We start from the raw sequence: 21918 nt of genomic DNA on the forward strand, positions 1-21918 counted from the left end.
ATTTTCCCCCTCCCCTCCTGCCTCCGGGGGAATGTAATCCAATGTCAAAATTCCAACCCAAGAATCAATTTCAGTGGAAATTGACATAGGAAGTCTGATAGGCATCCTATGCCAGGTTTCCTTCTCCCCATTAGCCAAGCCTCAAAACTCACAACCCATCCCAAAACCCCAAGAAAAGGAGAAAGGAAGACAATGGATTATGAATCTGGAGTTCAGGCCAATGAAATAACTGATTTGAAGCTAGTAATTTTTACAATGGCTAAATCATGATCTCAGGTATCATCCAAGATTAACGTTGTGCAGTGATAAATCCTAACAAAAGCCAGGAGATTCAGGCCAAAGCACCTCCCTTACATTGGGACTGCTTGGCTTTAGTGGTCTGAATGTGCAATTTTTTTAAATTAAGTGAACTCAAAGACTTAAAATAATGGATATAAAAATAGCATAGAAAAAAAATCTTTACTGAGCAAATTGAATAAAAAAAAATCTTTCCAAAAGCTTAATGTTTATCAATTTTTAAAAACAAAAAGATACCCATACAAAATTTACTAATTTCATTTTGAAAACACATAAATCAAAGAAGTTATTTGAAGTTATCTATTTAGTTACTTATAAACTAGTCCAAAATACTAATACCCAAACTCTGCACATTTTCAAATTATTGAATGTTTTGAAAATTGTTAAAGAAATGCACATGTGGATTTAAATGCTGTTTAAACTGGAACAATTGAGTGGGTTATTTACAAACCCAGCAACCCAGAAATGCTATAATGCCTTACACCTACACACATTTACTGCCATATTACTGTACATATTAACGTCATAAGCCAAGACACTATGCCAAAACATGTTTGTCTGGATTTTATTCTTGAGATTTCAAAAAGAAAAAGGAATAAATACACATCTAGATTTTTTTTTTTAAATATCCACTGATAAAATTATAGTGTGAAATATTCTTGTCAGATGCTACCTTTTCAGTAGTCTCCAAAGACACAAGTTGGCCTCTTAAAACATGAGCTAATGTGGAATTATACAGGCAGTGAGCCAATATTTTAATCATCTCTTCTAGGCCTTGAATTCCTTGATGTTTGATGCTTTGCAGGGAAGAGAACTCAAAAGGGATGCAATTCAAGAAGACAATTTTGTTGGATGTTTTAATTTCAGCTTCTCTCTCCACCTCCCTTCTGTGTAATAAATCAAATGGGAGGTGGGTGAAAGGCAAAAGTGAGTATAAACAACTTGAAGAAAAATCTCATGTTTCTATGTGTTCTCTCCCCAGAAGACAACACCAGAGATTTCTGCCATCCACGAGAAAGTCCAAGGCTTTATGGGGAAATGTAAATTAACCATTAATAGATTTCTTCATTACCATTATCCTTTTCTCCATAATCAGCATAATCAGTGTGAGATTAATTAAAAATCGAAAGCCCCAGGCTCCTCTACTGGAAATCAGTTATCAGTTAATTTCTACTTAGGGTTATTCTGCCTAAATGTCAGAGTTTTTAATCTATTCACAGAAGGAAGGAAACAGTTTATGACCTAACATTTATGACTTCCATTTAAGTTCTAGGCAAGGAACTCCCATCAAGAACAATACGGCAGCAAACAGCACTGATGTTTTTACAGGACAGAGGTGGCTGCTTTCCCACTCTCAGCCCTTCCCTTCCCTGAACCTCTCTCCTCTTCCCACCAAACCACAGTCCCCATCTACCCTTCCCCCTCACTTAAAAAAACAACACACTTCTTACTTTAGTTAAATATCAAGGCGGAGGGGGGTGGGGTGGGATTTCTCACACCTTAAGACAGCTCCCTCATAATCAAAGACGTAAAACAACAACAACAAAAACTTACTTCTATGGTAGGCAAGGCAACTGTCAATGCTGGGTTGCATTTGAAGAGACAAAGTACACCCAAAAAGAAAAGGAGGACTTGTGGCACCTCAGAGACTAACCAATTTATTTGAGCATGAGCTTTCGTGAGCTACAGCTCACTTCATCAGGTGCATACCGTGGAAACTGCAGAAGACATTATATACACACAGAGACCATGAAACAATACCTCCTCCCACCCCACTGTCCTGCTGGTAATAGCTTATCTAAAGTGATCATCAAGTTGGGCCATTTCCAGCACAAATCCAGGTTTTCTCCCCCTCCCCCTCCCCCCCCCACACAAACTCACTCTCCTGCTGGTAATAGCCCATCCAAAGTGACCACTCTCTTCACAATGTGTATGATAATCAAGGTGGGCCATTTCCTGCACAAATCCAGGCTCTCTCACCCCCTCCTCCCCCCCCCCCAGGAACACACACACAAACTCACTCTCCTCCTATTACCAGCAGGAGAGTGAGTTTGTGTGTGGGGTTTTTGGAGGGGCATGAGTGGGTGAGAGAACCTGGATTTGTGCAGGAAATGGCCCACTTTGATTATCATACACATTGTGAAGAGAGTGGTCACTTTGGATGGGCTATTACCAGCGGGAGAGTGAGTTTGTGTGTGTGTGTGGGGGAGGGGGAGGAGGGGGAGAAAACCTGGATTTGTGCTGGAAATGGCCCAACTTGATGATCACTTTAGATAAGCTATTACCAGCAGGACAGTGGGGTGGGAGGAGGTATTGTTTCATGGTCTCTGTGTGTATATAATGTCTTCTGCAGTTTCCACGGTATGCACCTGATGAAGTGAGCTGTAGCTCACGAAAGCTCATGCTCAAATAAATTGGTTAGTCTCTAAGGTGCCACAAGTACTCTTTTTCTTTTTGCGAATACAGACTAACACGGCTGTTACTCTGAAAAAAGTACACCCACTAACTCTGATCTTCTTTGACAACAGTCTGAGACTATTCTCACGTTTCCCTCTCCCTACAAAACCATTACCTATCAATAATGAAAATGTAAGATACAGCTTCTCCCGTCCTCCCCCCCCCCCACCAGGATAGCAGACAAGAGCATACACTATAATACTATGTATGGTTTCATCATCTGCCAGGATGCCAAAGTGGCAGCTGCAACCTCCCTTTCCTTTGGGCTGTCCTATATTGTATATCAGGGCTCTAGTCCTCTCACAGTTGGTAATATTTGGCTTTGCATGCCAAGTGTAGATTTTAAAAGGCTAAATTTTTCTGCAGTAGCATAGCCTGTATTATCTAGAGTCAGTGCCACTCCAACAAGACAGACACCATCTGGTGCTAGATCCAACATATCAGGAGAAGTCTGGAAATGTGCATATTTTCAGTGTTGGAAAGGAAAAGAAAGGAAGAGCATCAATAAAGAAGGGCTGTATATAGTATCGTTACAAAGGAAGCCTAGATTCCATTACAACACAGCCAACTTGTTCGTAGACTGTTGTGGTCAGATTATTTCCATGGGACATCAGGAAGGGAAGGAGACAGTCTTTTTGCACAGCAACTATTATGTTTTCCTCCCTTTCTAGCCCGTGACAGACCCCACCTCAGAGTTTCATTCTTCTCTTCTCCCATCCTGAGTCATTTCCAGAATCCAGTTACAGTGTAGCTCTAAGGGGGCCGTGCAGAATAAAATGTCTTTGGCAGCATCCCTGGCCTTGCTTTTTCATTTTTGTTCTGTTTTTAAAAGTTACTAATAGTTTATTTAAGAGGAGGAGGAAGGAAGAATGTTCCCTGCATGCCAGGGAAACTTTTTTCTTTCATATTCTCATAGCTGCTCTTTACCTTAAAAGGCAATCTTTACTTAGCCTCCGGATGCTATGCTGTAAACAGCCGGTGCCAAGGCATGGCAAGCATGTTAAGGATGACAAGTGCCATAACACTATTTCATAATGTTGCTTCTCAAAAAAAGCGTACAAACATTCTATTGACAGATTTTGAGTTTAAGACCAAATTAAGCTCCAGCTGGCCTCACCTAGGAAGCAAGAGGAACAGGGTGCATCTGGTACCCACTGCATATATTGGTACAGCAGAATTTCCCAGTCCTGTCTGCTCTTTTCCCCTGCTTTTAACAAAAAAAGGAAATAAGTAGACAAGTGCTTATCACATTGCTTGCACATAGTGGTTACATGCTCCTGGCAAGCCACATATAACTGCCTATCACAACAGCTGTCTATTGACAGACAAGACTCAATTACAAGTCTTTGCTGGTGTCCAGTTTCTGGTACTACTCCTTCTCCTGCCTGGTATTCTCAGCTTTCTCCATTGGTGTACCACTGGGAAGGAGGACTACAAAAGCAAGGCGGAGCTTGCAGAAAGTTCAGCTAATGCTAGAGGAATATGTAGTGTGGAAGAAAACAAGTAGTTAGGGTTTCCTTTTACTTTATCCTTAAATTAACTAAAACATCTACCCCCAAATCCTCCTTTTTCTCTTTTTCTGTTTCCATAGCAGAGTGCATTCTTGTTGTAAAACATACTGAACTAGAGTTTCCTTCTTCCTTCCTGAGCACCTATCCACCAGTAATACCCCTCCCCCCAAAACTAGAGGATGTATCTAACTTCCAGTTATCTTTGATGACTCTTTTTGACTGTACAATCACCATGTCATTTTCCGTGGTCCCCCTTCCATCAACTCTTTTGCGGGGCGGGGAGGAGCAAGTTGTGTGCATGGGTCAGGAAAGGAAGGTCAGTTGGAATAACAGAACATTTTTGTGGATTTATTTCCAGGAGGCAATGCTGAAATACAGACGCAGCCACTTTCAACAGCTTAAAATGTAGGAAACTGTCCAACCCGACAAAAGCATTCTACGTGGCCTCAATGACGTAGCTCTGCTTTACTAATTTTAAAATCTCCTTTTCCAGTGTCTATGACTATCCACTAACTCTATCCACTACAGTTAACTCCTCAGCGAGCCAGTAAGCCTTCATATGCCTGAACCAATAGGCAAAAACATGAAGGCTCAGCAGGTTCCTTATCCTGAAGGATATTTTGCAGTGCAATCTGTTTAACTAAGACTAAGATCACCTACTAGAAAAAACCCTTCTGATTTCAGGCAGTGGGGAAGTAAGAGGTCTACTGCTCTTCCAAATCTTTGAACCATTCTCAAGAGCTCTCTGCACAGAGCTGCGATTACCTGTGTGTGTATATAAGGTAAATGCAATAGGTCACAGATGGAATAGTGTTATATGCAATAAACTTATCTGAACTAATGTCCCGAAAATAGAATTAAAAGGGATAACAAAAAATCAAAAATAGTACCAGTTCGTGACCACCCCAAAATCCTCACACGAATGCCTTTTTTTCAAAAGGAAGCTGAATGTGGCTTGCCAGGAATGCAAGATTTGTAGTTTTTCTCACTACCAATAATTTTTTGAAAGTATCTAATAAGTAAAATATTATCTTTTTCCCTTAAGAAATATAGTTCAGCTGACTTTTAGTTCTGTATAACAGGTTAAGAACAGTCTCAGGATTCTTGGCCTTATGTATAGGAGCTCAGCCCATCAGTTTGAGGGGCACCCTGACTACAAGGTGGCTTAAAGCCTCTTGGGGCACCTGTGTACCTTGCTGATCCCAACAGAAAAGGCACAAGGTTCAGGAAAGTCCTGACTACGCCAGCTACATTCATGAGCTGTGTGCGCATTTGCCCTGCTATTTGGACCTTCCCCCCACAGGAGATTCCCTACACTAGAATGATAGTCTGCTATGAAGCTGTCACTTTGCAACAGTGGTGTGGCATAAATCAGGCACAGCACAGTGGAGAGTTTTGTCCTGGGTAGCTCTTCACAGCAGTGTCACTGTCTTTACCTCTCAGAAGCCCATCAGTTTAGAACACAAATGTGGGGAAGCTCCAGGGTCCCATGTCTTGTCAAACAGGTTGCTAACCAAGTAGTGTATTTCAGTAAGTCGTCCCCAGGACATGTACCCTGCCTAACCCCTCAAAGACCCTTAAAAATCAAGAAGGTAAGGGCACGTCTTCACTAGCAACGTTAAAGCAGTGCTGTGGCAGCAATTTAACATGGCTTGTGTAGTCGCAGCACCAGTGCTGGGAGAAAGCTCTCCCAGTGCTATAAAAAAACCCTCCACTTCCACAAGGGGAGTAGCTCGCAGCGCTGGTGCACCATCTACACTGCCACTTTACAGTGCTGAAACTTGCAGCGCTCAGGGAGTTGTTTTTTCACACCTCTGAGCGAGAAAGTTGCAGGGCAGTAAAGTGGCAGTGTAGACAAGACCTTACTTAATGTTACTGTATCTAATTCCCATGCAGAAGAACCACTCTCATTAATATCAAATACAGACCCAACTCCTCTTCACTCGCAAAAATGTGAGCTGAAATTTACCCAGCTTGCAACTAGACAGAAGGCTTTGCCTAACAAAGACAGATCTTGCAGGTAAAGTTTCCTCAGGAGGGACAGGGAAGGCAGGGGTCACCTTGCATCTACTAATGTTTTAAAATGGTATATGAAACAGGAGTGCTGACCTCTTACACGTCTATTTGAACAAAAAAAATCAGAGGACGTGTCTGCATTGGGGATTTTTGTACCAGTGTGGCTACATGGGTGCACAGCCCTAATGCAGATGTGCTGCACCTGTGTAAGCTAGTGACTGGCACCCACACAACTTAGCCCAGGTTAACCTGTGAAAATCTACACAATGTCCTTGACTTCCTCTGAAGGAGAAGTGAGAAAAAAATTGGACGATAAATAATTATCCTTGCAAGTGCTACAGAAAAGCTTCACTCCAAGCAGAAGAGAGACACTGTTGTGAGAATAAGCAGTATGTTTTGGCAACAAAATACAATCGTAATTTTATTTTGTATAGTGTTTTTCTCAGCTATCCCAAAATGCTTTACAGAATTAATACAACTGCAAAGTTAAATGAAATAGGGAGAGACACAGAGATTCAGGCAAGGGTAAGGAGAGGTTTTCAACTGACAAAGTGAGTAACAGAGATGCACAAACTGGTTGGGTTACAGACTGCAGATAGGAAGCCTCCTGCAACAGGAGTACTGAACTTTCAAAGTGCAGAGACAAGCTTGTGCAAACGACCTGTATGAAGATTGTTGGTTGGAAAAAGAGGTGTTTCAGTCCCCCATGCTTTTGGGAAAGCAAATATCTCCAGATTGCAGCAAACCTTAAACATTTATAGAAAAGTTCTGCTCTAAAAAGTGTGTAATCTTAGAAGAATATGCTCCCTGTCTGTGTGTATTCAGACATACCTGATGACTAAAACAAGCTTTGATAGGTTTCCACTCCTACTGTCTTGCAAAGCCAACATATATTGGGGGGGCGGGGAGGGGGGAGAAGAGAAGGATTTATTTTGGTTCATTTATCATCAATAAGACTGAGTTCTAATTGCAGGACCAAATTCTGCTCTTGGTTATTTCCATGCAACTCTGTTTTCTTTCAAGACAGAATTTGAAGACAATGTTGATGCACGGGTGAAACCAAGGAGAGAATGTGGCACGCAGAACCTATTACTGCAGACACTGTGCACACCAGACAGGATTCAGTTTGACTCTCAGAACCCCAGATGAGTTTATAGGGCTGGCAGTTAGCAAAGCTATCTTTTTACTTGTAAACTGAGCAAATTTGATCAGGAAATCTTTGAGGCATCCTAAGTGTGGAATTTCACAATGCCATTTACACAGAGTCGAGCAGAATCATGCTTTAATAGCAGGGAATAATTTCACCATGGCAACCTGGCTTTAGCAGTGACAGACTTTTTTGCTCTATAACTCAAAACATGCAAATGCAGACAGATAGCTGCTTGCAGAGGGTAGCAGGGTTTAGACTGGTTTCTCTTTGTACTGCAGCTGTTTTTCTTTGGCTCTCTGTTGTCTTTTTCCCCCGACAAGCAACGATCACATCACACAAGTTTTGAGTATTACACTAGCCTGCAGAAAATCTATTGTAAGGCAAAAACATTAGAGATGCAGACAAAGCCAGCAACAATCATTCCGACCTACCAAAATCTTTCGGTCACAAACTTGATGGAAGACTTCAGTTTTAGCTAGAGCATTAGGAGGCCAGGTTTCAGTTTGCTAATGCACAGTGCATTATCACCTCCAGTTCAGAGAGGAGTGGCTATATAATGGAACATGAGGACTGTGTTTAAACAGATTTAACAGTCTGAAGACTGTCCTGCCCAGGAAGAAATTTTAAATGTGCTGCTTTATATAACTTATTGTAAAAAGTTCTTTTGGTTACTATGTATGTTCTTTAATCTCTTTTCTAGATCTGCTATAGAAGATAAAAATCTACCCTACTGAACTGGAGCAAACTAAGGGTGGCTGCAAGACTATCCCATTATTGCATTTTGGGAGTGGGCAGGGCTAGTGTTCAGCTTTTCCTCATGCTTCTACTGTACAAAGTACAAAAATTGCTGCTTAATGAGATTTTTGTTTAACACACTAATTATGTCAACTGCAACTAATTAAATTGTTAGCCTGATTAAATGGAATATTTGGAAATGCAAAAAAAACGAACATCTTTGTAGGTGCACATAAAATTCTATATACTTGTAATCGGATTTCTAAAACAGTTTCTCAATTAAGAAATCTACAAAAATACTTTCCCAAAGACAATTTAGAACTGATACCACACTACTGAGGAAGAAAGGTACAGATCCTGTGAGATTGTCCCAAGGAGTTAATGACAATACTCATTCCAACAGGCTGAGCTCTTCGAAAAAAATATTTTTCAACATGGTGCAACATGTCAGCTCTCAGCTGAGCTCAGTCATAGTTGTTTCTCTCTCAAGCTCCCCAGAAAGGAGAAACAGTAAAGGGCTGTCTTTAGCTCTTCTGGCAGGACTGGACAAGTTCTAACTATTCAGGCATGAAAAGCCTTGAGCCGAAGGGGTTTGGTTACTTTCTTTTGTGTGTGTGGGTGGGGTGGGGTGGGGGATGAGGGGGATGGTCATTTATTTTTCACACCTGCCCTCTGCATCTGTCTTTCTACCTCTTACCACCCATGACCATCCATTATAGATACAGTTCCACCTTGGATAACTTCATCTCATGCATGAGCATAGAGTAATCAAGTTTGGGCTGTAAGGACCCTTTACACACAAAGGGTATTTCGTATCTGAAGAAGTTGCTACAGAATTTAAACATTGTATGTACACATTAAGTAACGAGATACTCAAACTGTAGCTGTCTTGGTTAAGGAAAAAATGCAAAGTGAAATTCTGTCACTAGCTTTAGCTTTGCTGGGTTACAGATTAAAAAACCTTACCTATAGAGTATCTGAATGGCTGATAACTTTCTAACAGAACTGTTACATTGTAACACTCTGTACCTCAAAGTAGCACCCTGGACCCCCATATTCACCACTGTCATATGATGGTATGTTTTGTACAATGCATGCCTTGTGAGGTATCATTTTAAAAGTCTTGATCTGTTGAACGTTAATATCCTGTTGAACTATATGTGAAGTTATGAAGTCTTGCTATATGTGTTACTGAAATATGTTGTGAGGTTGGGAAATGCCCACAGTTGCAACAAAGAACAGCTATCACTGGCCAGACAGGCGTTAATGGCCCAGAAGAATCCACTCTCCCAGAGGCTCCTTAGGAGAGGGCACTTACGCAGTGGGAACCGCCTGACCTCCAAGTCCGGGCAAAGATCTTTCTAGCAGCTGGAAGAAAGTATAAATGAGGGACAGTGACATCATCACTCGGCCCCTTTCCTCCACCCCTCCATCCTCAACACCGGGAAGATCATATGGAAGACAAAGACTTTGAACCAAGGAGATTGGTCCCAGGCTGGAGGGGAGATCAGTGTGAGTAATGGTACTGAGAACTGTGAGATGCCTGTAACATCTATTAGGGTGAGACATTACTTGATTCAAATCTTGCTTAGGTCTGCAGAATTTAGGCTGCAAATTTATTTTTTATTTCTTAAGTAACCAACTCTGATCTCTATGCCTGCTACTTATAATCACTTAAAATATATCTTTCTGTAGTTAATAAATCTGTTTTATATTTTATCTAAAACAGTGTGTTTTTGGTTAAAGTGCTTGGGAAATCTCAGCTCAGATTACAAAGGCTGGTACATGTCCATTTTCCTTTGAAGAAGTGGCAAACTAACTAATGAGTTATCCAAGGAAGTCTTGAGCAGTGCAAGAAGGTATATTTCCAGGGTGCAAGGATGGGGGCTGGAGTGATTGGCTGGGGCCTCTCTTTGTATGATTCATGAGTGCCTCAGGGAGCATTCATGCAATTTAGCTGGGTGTGTGACTCTACATGCTGATGGCTGAGTGATCACAGCGCCTGGAGGGGTTTGTTGCTTGTCACTGGCATAGCTTTGTGAGAAACAACCCAGGATGGAGAGTTAAGGAGGCACAATGGTCCCACAGTTCCGGGTTGTACCCCGCAGATTCAAGTTGCAGTGGGGGAAGTTTAGGTTGGATATTAGGAAAAACTTTTTCACTAGGAGGGTGGTGAAACACTGGAATGAGTTGCCTAGGGAGGTGGTGGAATCTCCTTCCTTAGAAGTTTTTAAGGTCAGGCTTGACAAAGCCCTGGCTGGGATGATTTAATTGGGGATTGGTCCTGCTTTGAGCAGGGGGTTGGACTAGATGACCTCCTGACGTCCCTTCCAACCCTGATATTCTATGATTCTATGAGTCCGTCACAGACAAGAACTGGTGAGTGTTAATTGGTTTGAGAGAGAATAGGGATTTATGATCCCAATTAGAAGTGACCCCAGAGTACTGTGTAAAGTTACAAACTACAGGAGACTGAAAAGAATCGTAATTAATAGAATTTTATAGATATTTACCAAACTGTTAGCAATTAAAAAATACCTTTAACCTTGGGAAGCTAACTCAAAGAGCTTATTGAAATGAAAGTTCACTCATCAAATATCAAGAACATGATTATATTAAAAGGCACATAACTAAGACAAAATACCTTAAAGATATGATTTAAAATAAAAAAAACAATCAAAATCAGGCATATGTTAATGTTGGTTTCCAGACCTTATAAAGTCTGTGCCACTAAACAAACAGTAGCAGTTCTACAGAAAGAAAGCAAGAAAAACATAGGTGATAACTCCACCCACACTTAAAATTGAGAAATGGGTCCTTCACTGGAGAGTCCAGTCTGTCGTAAACTTCCTCACCTCAGCATTGCCAATAAATCCCAGTTCTGACTTAACGTATACACTGTTAAGTTAGTTTTAGATACTCTTGAGCACAGACTCAATCAGGCTGATTAGTGATATGGATTACAGACCACTAGAAAGTGGATGGAGCCACCAAAACCCTTCTTTAAATTTGATCTAAGTGGCATTTGAATTTCTGCCTTCAGAGAAGAAAGCCAAGTTTGCTAATTCATTGCACCAGCTACTCTATGAGAAATGTGCAACTATTCAAAATCTGTTCATCATGAACAAGGAGACTGCTCAGAAATTTTTCACTGAAAAGTAGATATAAACACAGGATACAGATACTTCTGTAGTGGGGTGAGAGGAGGAGAGCCTGTTACTTTCACTGCTGCTTCCTTGTATACCTACTTTGTATTTTTCCCTACCCAACATATCCACATCTCCTATGATACTCCTTCTGTCTGGAATATCTTCCCTTACCCCTTTAGTCAGGAACTTCTCTCTCTCTCTCTGTGATCTAAGCTGTCCTCTTTGGACAAGCTCTGAACCCCACTTATCCTGCAAAACGTGTGGGAAGGAACATGGCTAAGATGAAAGGGGAAGGGAGAGAAAATGGGAACACTGGTCTGGAGTGGCATTTTCTGTTGAACTCTGAATCACCCAGTATCAGACAGATTTCCAATATCTGTGGTCTCACTGAACCTTATACAGATCATTAAGGGCTTACATTAATTCCAAAAACTTGATCATCTTTCTTTGAAAGAGTGGATGCAGGGCTAATCCACATTCAGAGGTTCCCTTTCAGGAGGATAAGCAATCACTTATTTCTATAATAAAGTGTCAGTGACCAAAGAACTATGCAGACACACTATGTACTGGCAGTCCACAAGTTAAAATCAATGGGTGCAGGACTTCAACTCACTGTTTTCTCTGACCAGTAAAAATAAATTCCAACAAGAGAATCGCTTTCTCATTTTCAATTCCCTATCATAACTGCAGAATCTGTGCACATCAAGACAGGATAGTCTGTAAAGAATGGGCATTTTTTTGTTAACGTTGGCCAGTAGCAACAACACCCGACTCTCATTAATGTTGATGGGCCTCAGACAGGCATTCCAGATCAGCTCGATGTTGCAATATTGTTTTCAGATGACTCCAAACTTAACGCTACGTTTCCAAGATATAAGTAATACAGCAGCAAAACCTGCACTAGAACTAGTGTCCCAAAAGTGGCGGAACCAGAATGCAGATATTCTGAAGTCATCAACAGACTAAATATAAATTTAAATTTTGCTTGTTTACTAAAATAAGAGTCAAAGCAAATTGAAATACTTTAACAAAGCCAACTAGATTTCTGTTCCACTATTAAAGCACCATGCATACCTCTACATTTGGTGATATACACAAATATTAAATAAAATGATTAAGCATTTATATAGCACCATAGTAAATAAATGTTCAAGTAAAGGCTCATTTTCTGTACCTTAGGATACAGAAGTCTGAAGTTTTGATGTGCCTGATAAAGTAGAGGATACAAACAAGATTAGAAAATTGCTTCTCCTAGTTATCCAACACAAGAATTTCTTACCTGCTATTTATTTTCCGTGACTTGGCTACATTAGTGCAAACTGATGTTTGACTGGTGGGCAGGTAAATCTGGCCCTATCTCTCTCAAAGACAGTGTCAAGCAAAAAGAGCTCAGAGTTTTAGTAAGATATTTCCAATCAGCAGCCTGCCCTAAAGGAGCAGAGTTATAAAATGTTAGTTAAACAAGAGAAACTGCTCTGTCAAGAGAAAAACAGAACTGATTTTGTGGCCTATATACTCTATTGGTAAAGGGTTTGGGAGTGTTTACACAGCATGAGAAAACATGGCATAGATGGACTTTCAGTTCACACAGAATGCTGGATACTTATTTAAAATCTCTGAGATAAAGGCACCCTCCCCCATCAAAGGAGAGCAAATACTCAGTAAAAGGATGAGTTCTTAAAACATGAAAGATAAAATGGGAAATCAAAGATTCCAGGGAATTCTCAAAAAGGTTCATGCTGCATACTCATCACTTGTATGCACAGGAGTAGAGAACATGATCCAGGCAGAATTAACCAGTAATTGAAATGTAAAGCAACTCCTATGACACAGATCCACAGCAAGGAGTCAAGAGACAGAGGATAGCAGAACAATTTCAGGGTTTAAGATTTCTGTGAACTGTTTATTATTCCCAAAGACTGGGCCCACATGGTCCCAAAATGCCTCGGATTGATCTTTAGAAAAAGACCAATATCTGTATCAAAGCTGAGGAAAGAAAGGTTTAACCATAAAAACTTTAAAAAACAAAAACAAAACAAAACAACACACACACACACAACTAGTGGGGGGAAAATACAGTAAGGGTTATTTCAACACACACAAAAATTTAGTGGTCCTACCCCCTCTGGCTACCACTTTACAGGACAAAAAAATATGTAACCAAAATACCTGCACAATGCTGTAAATGCCTATGAAGAAACACTGACTCCACTCCATTAAGCTAACTCCAAAAGATGGTACACAAACATAAGCACTTTTATAAATACATATGGGTCATGACATTTCTACAGCAACTACAGATGGAATATCCTTCCACTTATTCAAGTGAAATGGAGGACTGCATGGCTCAGTGGGTTGGTAACAGGATGTAGAGCCTCTCTCTAGATCACCACTTAGCCCAACCGGTAGATAAACTTTTTAGCATTCTTTGAAAGAAAAAACAGCATCTGACGGCTAGTAGCAGTCCAGCTGCAAGCAGAAAAACTACCATCAAAAAACCCACTCTTATTACCAGCACTAGAAGCAATTTTGTTGGCCACATAAGCAAAGAACGTAAGGACTGATAAATCAAAGTAATGTACGTTAGAAAACACAATCCCAACTACACATAAAATGATGGGGTCTAAATTAGCGGTTACCACTCAAGAAAGAGATCTTGGAGTCATTGTGGATAGTTCTCTGAAAACATCCACTCAATGTGCAGAAGCAGACAAAAAAGTGAACAGAATGTTGGGAATCATTAAGGGATAAAAATAAGACAGAAAATATCATATTGCCTCTATATAAATCCATGGTATGCCCACATCTTGAGTATTGCATACAGATGTCGTCGCCCCATCTCAAAAAAGATATATTAGAATTGGAAAAGGTTCAGAAAAGGGCAACAAAAATAATTAGGGGTATGGAATGGCTTCCGTATGAGGAGAGATTAATAAGACTGGGACTTTTCAGCTTCAAAAAGAGGCGACTGGGGGGGGAATATGATAGAGGTCTATAAAATCATGACTGGTGTGGAGAAAGTAAATAAGGAAGTGTTACTTACTCCTCCTCATAACACAAAAACTAGGGGTCACCAAATGAAATTAATAGGCAGCAGGTTTAAAACTAATAAAAGGAAGTATTTTTTCACACAACACAGTCAACCTATGGAACTCCTTGCCAGAGTATGCTCTGAAGGCCAAGACTATAACAGGGTTCAAAAAAGAACTAGATAAATTCATGGAGGATAGGTTCATCAATGGCTATTAGCCAGGATGGGCAGGGATGGTGTCCCTAGCCTCTGTTTGCCAGAAGCTGGGCATGGGTGACAGGGGATGTATCACTTGATTACCTGTTCTGTTCATTCCCTCAGGGGCACCTGGCATTGGCCACTGGCAGAGGACAGGATACTGGTCTAGACTGACATTTGGTCTGACCCAGTATGGCCGTTCTTATGTTCCGAGTCAATCTAGAGAACTAGCTACATTTTCCCCTCAAGTAGTGGTCTCCCCATCAACACTGTGGGGAAGCCTGCACTGCTTCTGCCTAGACTGTATCCATTCTGGGCATAAGTGGAAGAGTTCAGTCGCCAGGGATGGTTGGAAATAGCTCATTTTTGTTAGCACTTGATTCACACACCAAATTAGGAAAAGAGCCACCCACAGAGTCCCCTGTATACTTCTTCCTTATCATGCAATGGCAAATAAAATAAATCTTGCCCAGTCTCTAATGTCAGAGAGGGTTCAGTCCCAGGTCACTTCCTTTCTATCTCTTTGCAATGATGTAATGAGGAAGCCTATAGTGATTTTGATTAAAAAGCAATCATGTTTCACTTTAAAAGGTAAGACACTGAACTCTTACTGCAGACAATGTGTCACGCATTTCTCCTTTAAACTATTTTAGCACAATGGAAGTTAGAAAAAGAACAAGACAAAAATAATCAGGACAGTTCTAAATGGCCCCAATCTACATTTAACCATGTTAGGGAACACTATTTAAACACATTTATAGCTAATATAGTTAACATTGTAGTCTGGGCCAAACTGTTAAAATAGTGTTTTAACCTAGGCTAGAATTTTATTTATTTATTTATTTATTTTAAAAGACACTGTTTGGCCTATCTGCACTGCACACTTCAAACCTCATTAAAAACCAGTTGGGATAGCTTTTAAATAAAGCTTGTTAACATGGTTAAAAGGCCAGTACAGATACCACTTAGTTTTCAGGTAAGTGCTGGGGGAAGCAAACTGAGCAACATGAAAAGGGGGGGGGGGGGGCAGGAGGCAGGGAGTTCATTCAATGACAAGAATAAAGTGCAATAGGAGATTACAGTATGGATACTATCAAAAAACAGAGTACAATGTCAGGACTATGCTTTTTGTTTTCTTTTTAACCTCCCCAATACCATTTGGTGGAGAGAAGGCTAAAGGAGTGGGAGCTTTGTTTCTGAATTCCTAAATATTTTTTGGTGTATAACATACAAAAGATACTGCACAACTATGAGAATCCAACGCCAAGACAAATCAGTCTATGAAAAAAATGCATTCATGTTTCAAGCATCAAGACAAGTTACGGTAGCTTGATAAGAGACCAGACACACATTTACATTTTTCTGCTTGCAAATTGCCTTACATAACTTACCACAAAGAAAGGGGGAGTGCTAGCCAGAAAGAAGAGTCAAAAGTAGCCTATTTTTACAGATTCTCCGAGAGGTGAAGTATCTAGGCGGATGTAAAGCACCATGCATACTATGTCTAATAACCAGGGTCTTTAGATTACATAATTCAGGCAAGACCCAATTTACATCATAATATATCTGTGACACAAGGCAACTACCCAGGATGACTAGATTTCAGCAGAGACTTAAAAGGAAATGCAAAGGCATGGGAAGAGATGCTACATGATAAATGAAGTCAGTCATCTCTGAATATTGCCTGCATAGGATCGAAGCTGTCAGAGGAAAAGCAGACATACCACAGACCACTCCCACTCCTGACTCAGGTTCTGAATCACATTTGGGTGTCTATTCACATGATGAAAATATTTACACAGATAGAGAAAACTGTGTCTTAAAAGTATTAAAACACAGCTCAGAGCAAGTATTAAGAGTTCAACTGGCCCAGTCAATTACTAATGGGAACAGAATAAGGAAGGGTGGGCTGGATAGATTAGTGTTACTTCCTCTATTACCTTTTAATTATTCAAGGTGACTAAAAAGAAGGCTTTGATGAACAATCTATACTAACCTCCTGCTTTCTTGTGCATGGAGTTTTACCAATATTTGAAGAGTGACATATGGGTAAATGGAGTTCAGTGTGCTTACAATATTTTGCATAATTATTTTTGCCTTCTCCCCCCCCACACACACTCACCCACCCCAACATCTCCATCTTGTGCTAAACAGAAGAAACAGTACACAATTATATCTGTTTAATTTTCTTTCTATAATTGGATAAAAATAACTGTTCAGAGTTCATCTATGTTTGGGGGGAAATATTTAAAATTAACATATTTCAAAAAGGCATTTATATATCAGAGAGCCTTTTATCTGTTGCCTGGAAATCCTATTAAACTCCTTCCTAAGTGACATGTGCAACTTCAGGTCAGCTATGTTGAGATGAGTTTATCACTGCTCTAATGGTGTTTTTAATTTGTTATATCTTCAGCAAAAATCAGCAGGCTTTGTACTGGGGCTAGTAAGTTTTAGGTAAAGTTTGCAGGCTATAAGTATGGACAGGATGAAAAAGAGGAACTGTGCCCAGCTCTCCAAAGACGAGCCCCCTACAATTTAAAGGAATATTAAAAACACAAGAGTAGGTCTCATTTAAAAATATGCAAGTAGACAGACAATACATTTGCTGCTTTTGTTGCCCCTACTTTCCCTTCCTGGTTTCACTTGGTATTTTCCCCTTTTCTTTCCTATAAAGGATTATGGTTCATATTTTCTTAAGCTATCGATTGTTTCTTCTTTTTCCTCTATTCACCCACTTGACATCCCATTCTCTTTCCCTACTTTGTTATCTTACACCTTCCCTATATATTCTCCCTCTTCTCCCTCTGTCCCAAAAATCTCTCTTTAGTGTACTATTTTTGAAATGTATACATTAATCTTTCCCCACTGGTCTCTCCCCTATGGTTTGGAGATATTACCTGACACAACAAAGACGAATTAACCCTACATTACCACCTAAGAGAAGATAAAAACAAAGGTGGGGGGCACTGCAGTGCAGAGAAAAAGTTAACTGTAAAACATTACATTTAAGTAAAACAACATATTTGTCGTGATTAACGTGTAACGCATCTGCACTAGAAAATGTGTCACTTGCAGTTCTCAGCCTGTGCAGCTCCGTAAGAGGTAGCAATGGTGGACTCTGTGTAGACAGTGGAATTTTTACCACTGTTCTTTGTCACTGCTGAGCCACGTCCACATCAAAACTTCCAACAGTGGAGCTGCACCAGTGTGGAATTTAGGGTTCTAATTTTGCCAGTGTAGACAAAACCTTAAAGGTCACAGACTATTTACATACTCAGCACTGGCACACAAAAATCCACCTTGCCTCTCTCCACCCAGCTAATAGCAGTCCCTTTGATGTTCTCCATAAGTAGTTTCATGGCCTGATCTACACAGGAAAATTACCGGTCACTGCCAATGGGCGTCATTCAGAAGTTCACATCACTTCAACTTCAGTGTAGACCACCACAAACAGAGTTTGGTATGGTTTAAGAAAGCCACATTCATAACTAGAAAAGGAGTACTTGTGGCACCTTAGAGACATGCTCAAATAAATTGGTTAGTCTCTAAGGTGCCACAAGTACTCCTTTTCTTTTTGCGAATACAGACTAACACGGCTGTTACTCTCAAACATTCATAACTGTGCTGAATACATTTTGTCCTAGACTAGAACATAATAGGGTTCAAAAATGAACTAGATAAGTTCATGGAGGATAGGTCCATCAATGGCTATTAGCCAGGATGGGCAGGGATGGTGTCCCTAGCCTCTGTTTGCCAGAAGCTGGGAATGGCTGACAGGGCATGGATCACTCTATGATTACCTGTTCTGTTCATTCCCTCTGGGGCACCTGGCATTGGCCACTGTCAGAGGACAGGATACTGGGCTAGATGGACTTTTGGTCTGACCCAGTAGGGCCGTTCTTATGCCCTACACTTGAAGTCAGACAAGTACCAAACCAATGACACCAATCATTGGCAAGAAGAAAATTTTCCTATAACCAGGCCTATGTCTCTCCCACTTTCATCAATAGCATCACTGGCCTCACATGTTGCTATGAAGTGCTAGTAGACTATTTCTGCAACAAACTTGCACACCTCACTCCTTAGACGAGAGGTAGTCAATAATTTTTTGTTGAGATCAAAATTTCTAGATGACCTTATAGTCAAGGTCCAAACTCCAGAGCAAATTTTTATATCACAACAACAGCAATGACAAGAAGTAGTAAATAAAAAAATTCCGCAGTTCATTCAAAGCATCTGGCAGTCCAGATTTGGCCTGTGGTCCACCTATTAACTTCCCCTGCCTTAGACCAATCTCAGACCTATGTTCTTACTATCCCCCATCATCCTAGCATCTGAGCTCTTTATAGGGTGATGAATTTATCGTCAACACTCTTAGGAGGTAGGGAAGTATTATTCCATTTCACAGACTGCGGAAGAGCGAGATTAAGTGACTCGCACAAGGGCACATGAGGAGTTTGCAGCAGATCCAGGAAATGAAATCCAGATCTGAGTCCCCGGCCAGAGTCCAAACAGGCTGAGCTGGGCTGGGCTGCTGTCTGGCAGGGACAGTGAGGTGACTTCACGTTTTCTTCTTTTTGGATGCAGAAGCTGGTGGCCCAGGACAAACAGGCAAATACAAAAAAGGACAGCGACACACAAGAACCATCAATTCATGGGAAGTATTCAAATGTAGGAGAAGAGAAAGTACTTGTGCATTATGACACAAAATGTAGTACTTTATCCATACGTTATCCACAAACACCTGTCCAATAGTAGCCTAGGCAAAATAAAATCCACCTCATTTCTTCATCATCCAGGCCCAAAACATTACACATACTGCAGCAGCTTTTCCCTTCTTTCATACTAGAGTTATGGTATATGCTTGAGAAAATGAGACATGCCATAGCACAAGTAACTTCAGAAGAAATTACTCTGTGGTTACCAAAAATAAATTATACAGAAATGTAATATACGCACTCTCAAAATTGGGAAAAAAAATCAGTAAGACTTAAAATTCATTGTGACTTGTCAAAATTATTCATCTCTCAAACATACAAATGTATATATGTTTCACTTGTAAGTCATGGGAAGTTACCTGTATTTAAGACCAGCTATTACAGACCCTGAACAAAGGCTTTGGCAATACTTTCCTTCAGAGGCATCAATGTATCTACATCTGGGAGTGCTGCCAATAGAACAGCTACTAAACTTCAAAAAGGTTCACAACATGAATAGCCAGCCCCTGGCCAAAGTGTTTTAAGATAGGACTTACTGCATACCACCACACTGAATTACAGAACCTAAAAAAAAGCTTGCAAACAAAGAATGGAACCTGAAACAGTTCTGAAACACTCAAGCTGGGAAAGGAACTTACCATTCCTCAAAACTCTACCCCTTAGAAAGTATCAATGAGAGACAAAAGCATGAAAAGGGGAATGACAGAGCAAGCAAAAGGGAAAAGGGGAAGACAGCTACTATTTACAATTAACAATTTAAAAAAATGCATCCCACCTAACTTAAGCACAGTCAAGTTCTCTAGCAGAAATGAAAGTCAGATCTTAGTCCAGTTTTTCCTGTCTTTACCTAGTTGTCACAAAGCTCAAGTTTAATTAACATCTTCACAGTGCAGACTGTGGTGTCAGAGAACCCATAAATCAAGGAAGGAAGACATGGGATAATGTTTCTGTTGACAAACGTTTTTAACAATTTGCCATCAATAAGAGGAAACAGCCGCAAGCAGAGGCTTGCCAAATAAAGTTATGTGCATGCAACAAAGCCCCTCTTTGGCACTAGGGGCACTAATTCTTCAGTTTAGAAAGATATTTGAGCTCATGTTAACGGAAATAAAAAGCTACATTTTCCCCAACATCAAGCCCGTTTCTCCTAATATTTGCGAAGAAAATTTCCTCTCAACCCAGAAGAGATCAGACCTCTCCCCGATCAAGGTATTATACTTGCCAAAAGTTTTCCTTCTGGTCTTGATATTTACATATACACATACAATCAGACCCATAACAGTATGTTTAGAATACATTAAAAAAATTAGTTCAGCATATTACCAATGTACAGACAAAAAAGCCACGTGCATTATGTAGATTCTTGGTCAAACTACTTACTCGAGTAACACTACCAATGAAGAAAACAAGTACCCATTCACCAACCATCCCCTTGAAACTCAGCACTCTCAGATGCCTTCAAACTCTATTTCACTACAGTATTACATTTGACAAACAGTTTTAAACACTGGTATAGATTCAAGAAGTTTTTGGTAGAAATTCCACATTTAATGGCTTCCAGTTAAGTTTTTGAGACAATCAACACAACTTTTGATTCCCCATTCCTTAAAAATGTTGGACAAGACCAACAGTTACTTTGCCAGTTGTCTACCTCACAACATTGTTTAAGTCCCCCTCTCACAATGTATCTCCACTTTACAACACTGTCTTTACAGAGTTTCCACCACTACATACCTTATTGGTGCTTATGAAATCAAATGAAATAAAATACTCCCCATTGTGCTGTGCATGCCAACTCCCTGCCCTGTACCTCTCCCTTAATTTCTAAAATGATGACAACCTGATTGTTACCTTAGCACTTTACCCACCGCCTGTAGAACCATTTTGCAGCTTAATCCAGGTTTGGGATTCTGGGAGAGTACAGGTCTGTCTCCAGAGAGGTTACAATGATCCCCAACCATGGTACAAAGAGAAAATGAGGGATGGGAGGGAAAAGCTGAGGGGAATGGCCAGTACAGCCTCACCTCCACTCTTTCAATCTCTCTCCCTGTAAAAACTAGTCCAACCACATTCACAGAGTGTACACAGCTTACTTCACCCAGTCCTCCCTCCCTCTTTTCCTCAGCCAATAAGCAAGCAGCAAGAGAAAGAGAAAAAACCTCAGCTGGAAAAGACAAACAGCTGCTCTTTTTTTTTTTTTTTTTTAAAGCATATTCTGAGCTAGAGCCAAGTCTGAGGAGCCAGAGCCAATAAGGGAGCATCTGAACTGGCCTTTTCAAACCGGCGCCAGCCGTGCAGCAAGACAAGAGTAGCAGTGTGGGGGATAAGCAAGCCTCTTTCAGCCAAACTCTTTGCAGTACTGTGCTGGGAGACGTATTTCATTAACTAATCCCTGTAGAGGAAAGGAAGTAGTACTTTTACACCAAACTTCATATTTTATCATTCTTATTCCCAGTGCAAAAGTCTAGACCAGGGTGCATTGGGGTACACAGAAAAACCCATTTCTAACAATATCAGCTTCTGAAGTCCTCCACCACGCTCTGGAAGACACTGCACAATAATTTCATAATAAATTAATACCACAAGGAGAAAAACCCAGGCAGAGGGAGAAATTCTACATAAAGAGAAGTGAAATTGTTCCAAATACAGCATA

General features: G+C 40.4%; 2 protein-coding genes across 7 annotated transcripts in view; one reads left to right on the forward strand and one right to left on the reverse strand.

Annotated features, from left to right (window-relative positions):
- BRSK2 (BR serine/threonine kinase 2) overlaps window positions 1–8318 on the forward strand; it is a 499877-nt gene extending 491559 nt beyond the window's left edge. Inside the window, exon 21 of the mRNA XM_084630023.1 lies at window positions 8132–8318. Within this exon, the coding sequence (XP_084486149.1) occupies window positions 8132–8142 (11 nt within the window). The 3' untranslated portion in view covers window positions 8143–8318. The remainder of the gene's footprint in view (window positions 1–8131) is intronic.
- The window catches only part of MOB2 (MOB kinase activator 2), a 163846-nt gene that overhangs the window by 21386 nt on the left and 120542 nt on the right, over window positions 1–21918 (reverse strand). Inside the window, exon 1 of one of the 6 annotated variants that reach the window (XM_084630028.1) lies at window positions 21117–21283. The exons of the other annotated variants lie outside the window; for them this stretch is intronic. Within the exon in view, the coding sequence (XP_084486154.1) occupies window positions 21117–21226 (110 nt within the window). The 5' untranslated portion in view covers window positions 21227–21283. Of the gene's footprint in view, window positions 1–21116; window positions 21284–21918 lie in introns of those variants that run through there. 6 annotated transcript variants of the gene reach the window in all.

Source organism: Lepidochelys olivacea (assembly GCF_965140295.1).
Source record: "Lepidochelys olivacea isolate rLepOli2 genome assembly, chromosome: 6".
Lineage (NCBI taxonomy): Eukaryota > Metazoa > Chordata > Testudines > Cheloniidae > Lepidochelys > Lepidochelys olivacea.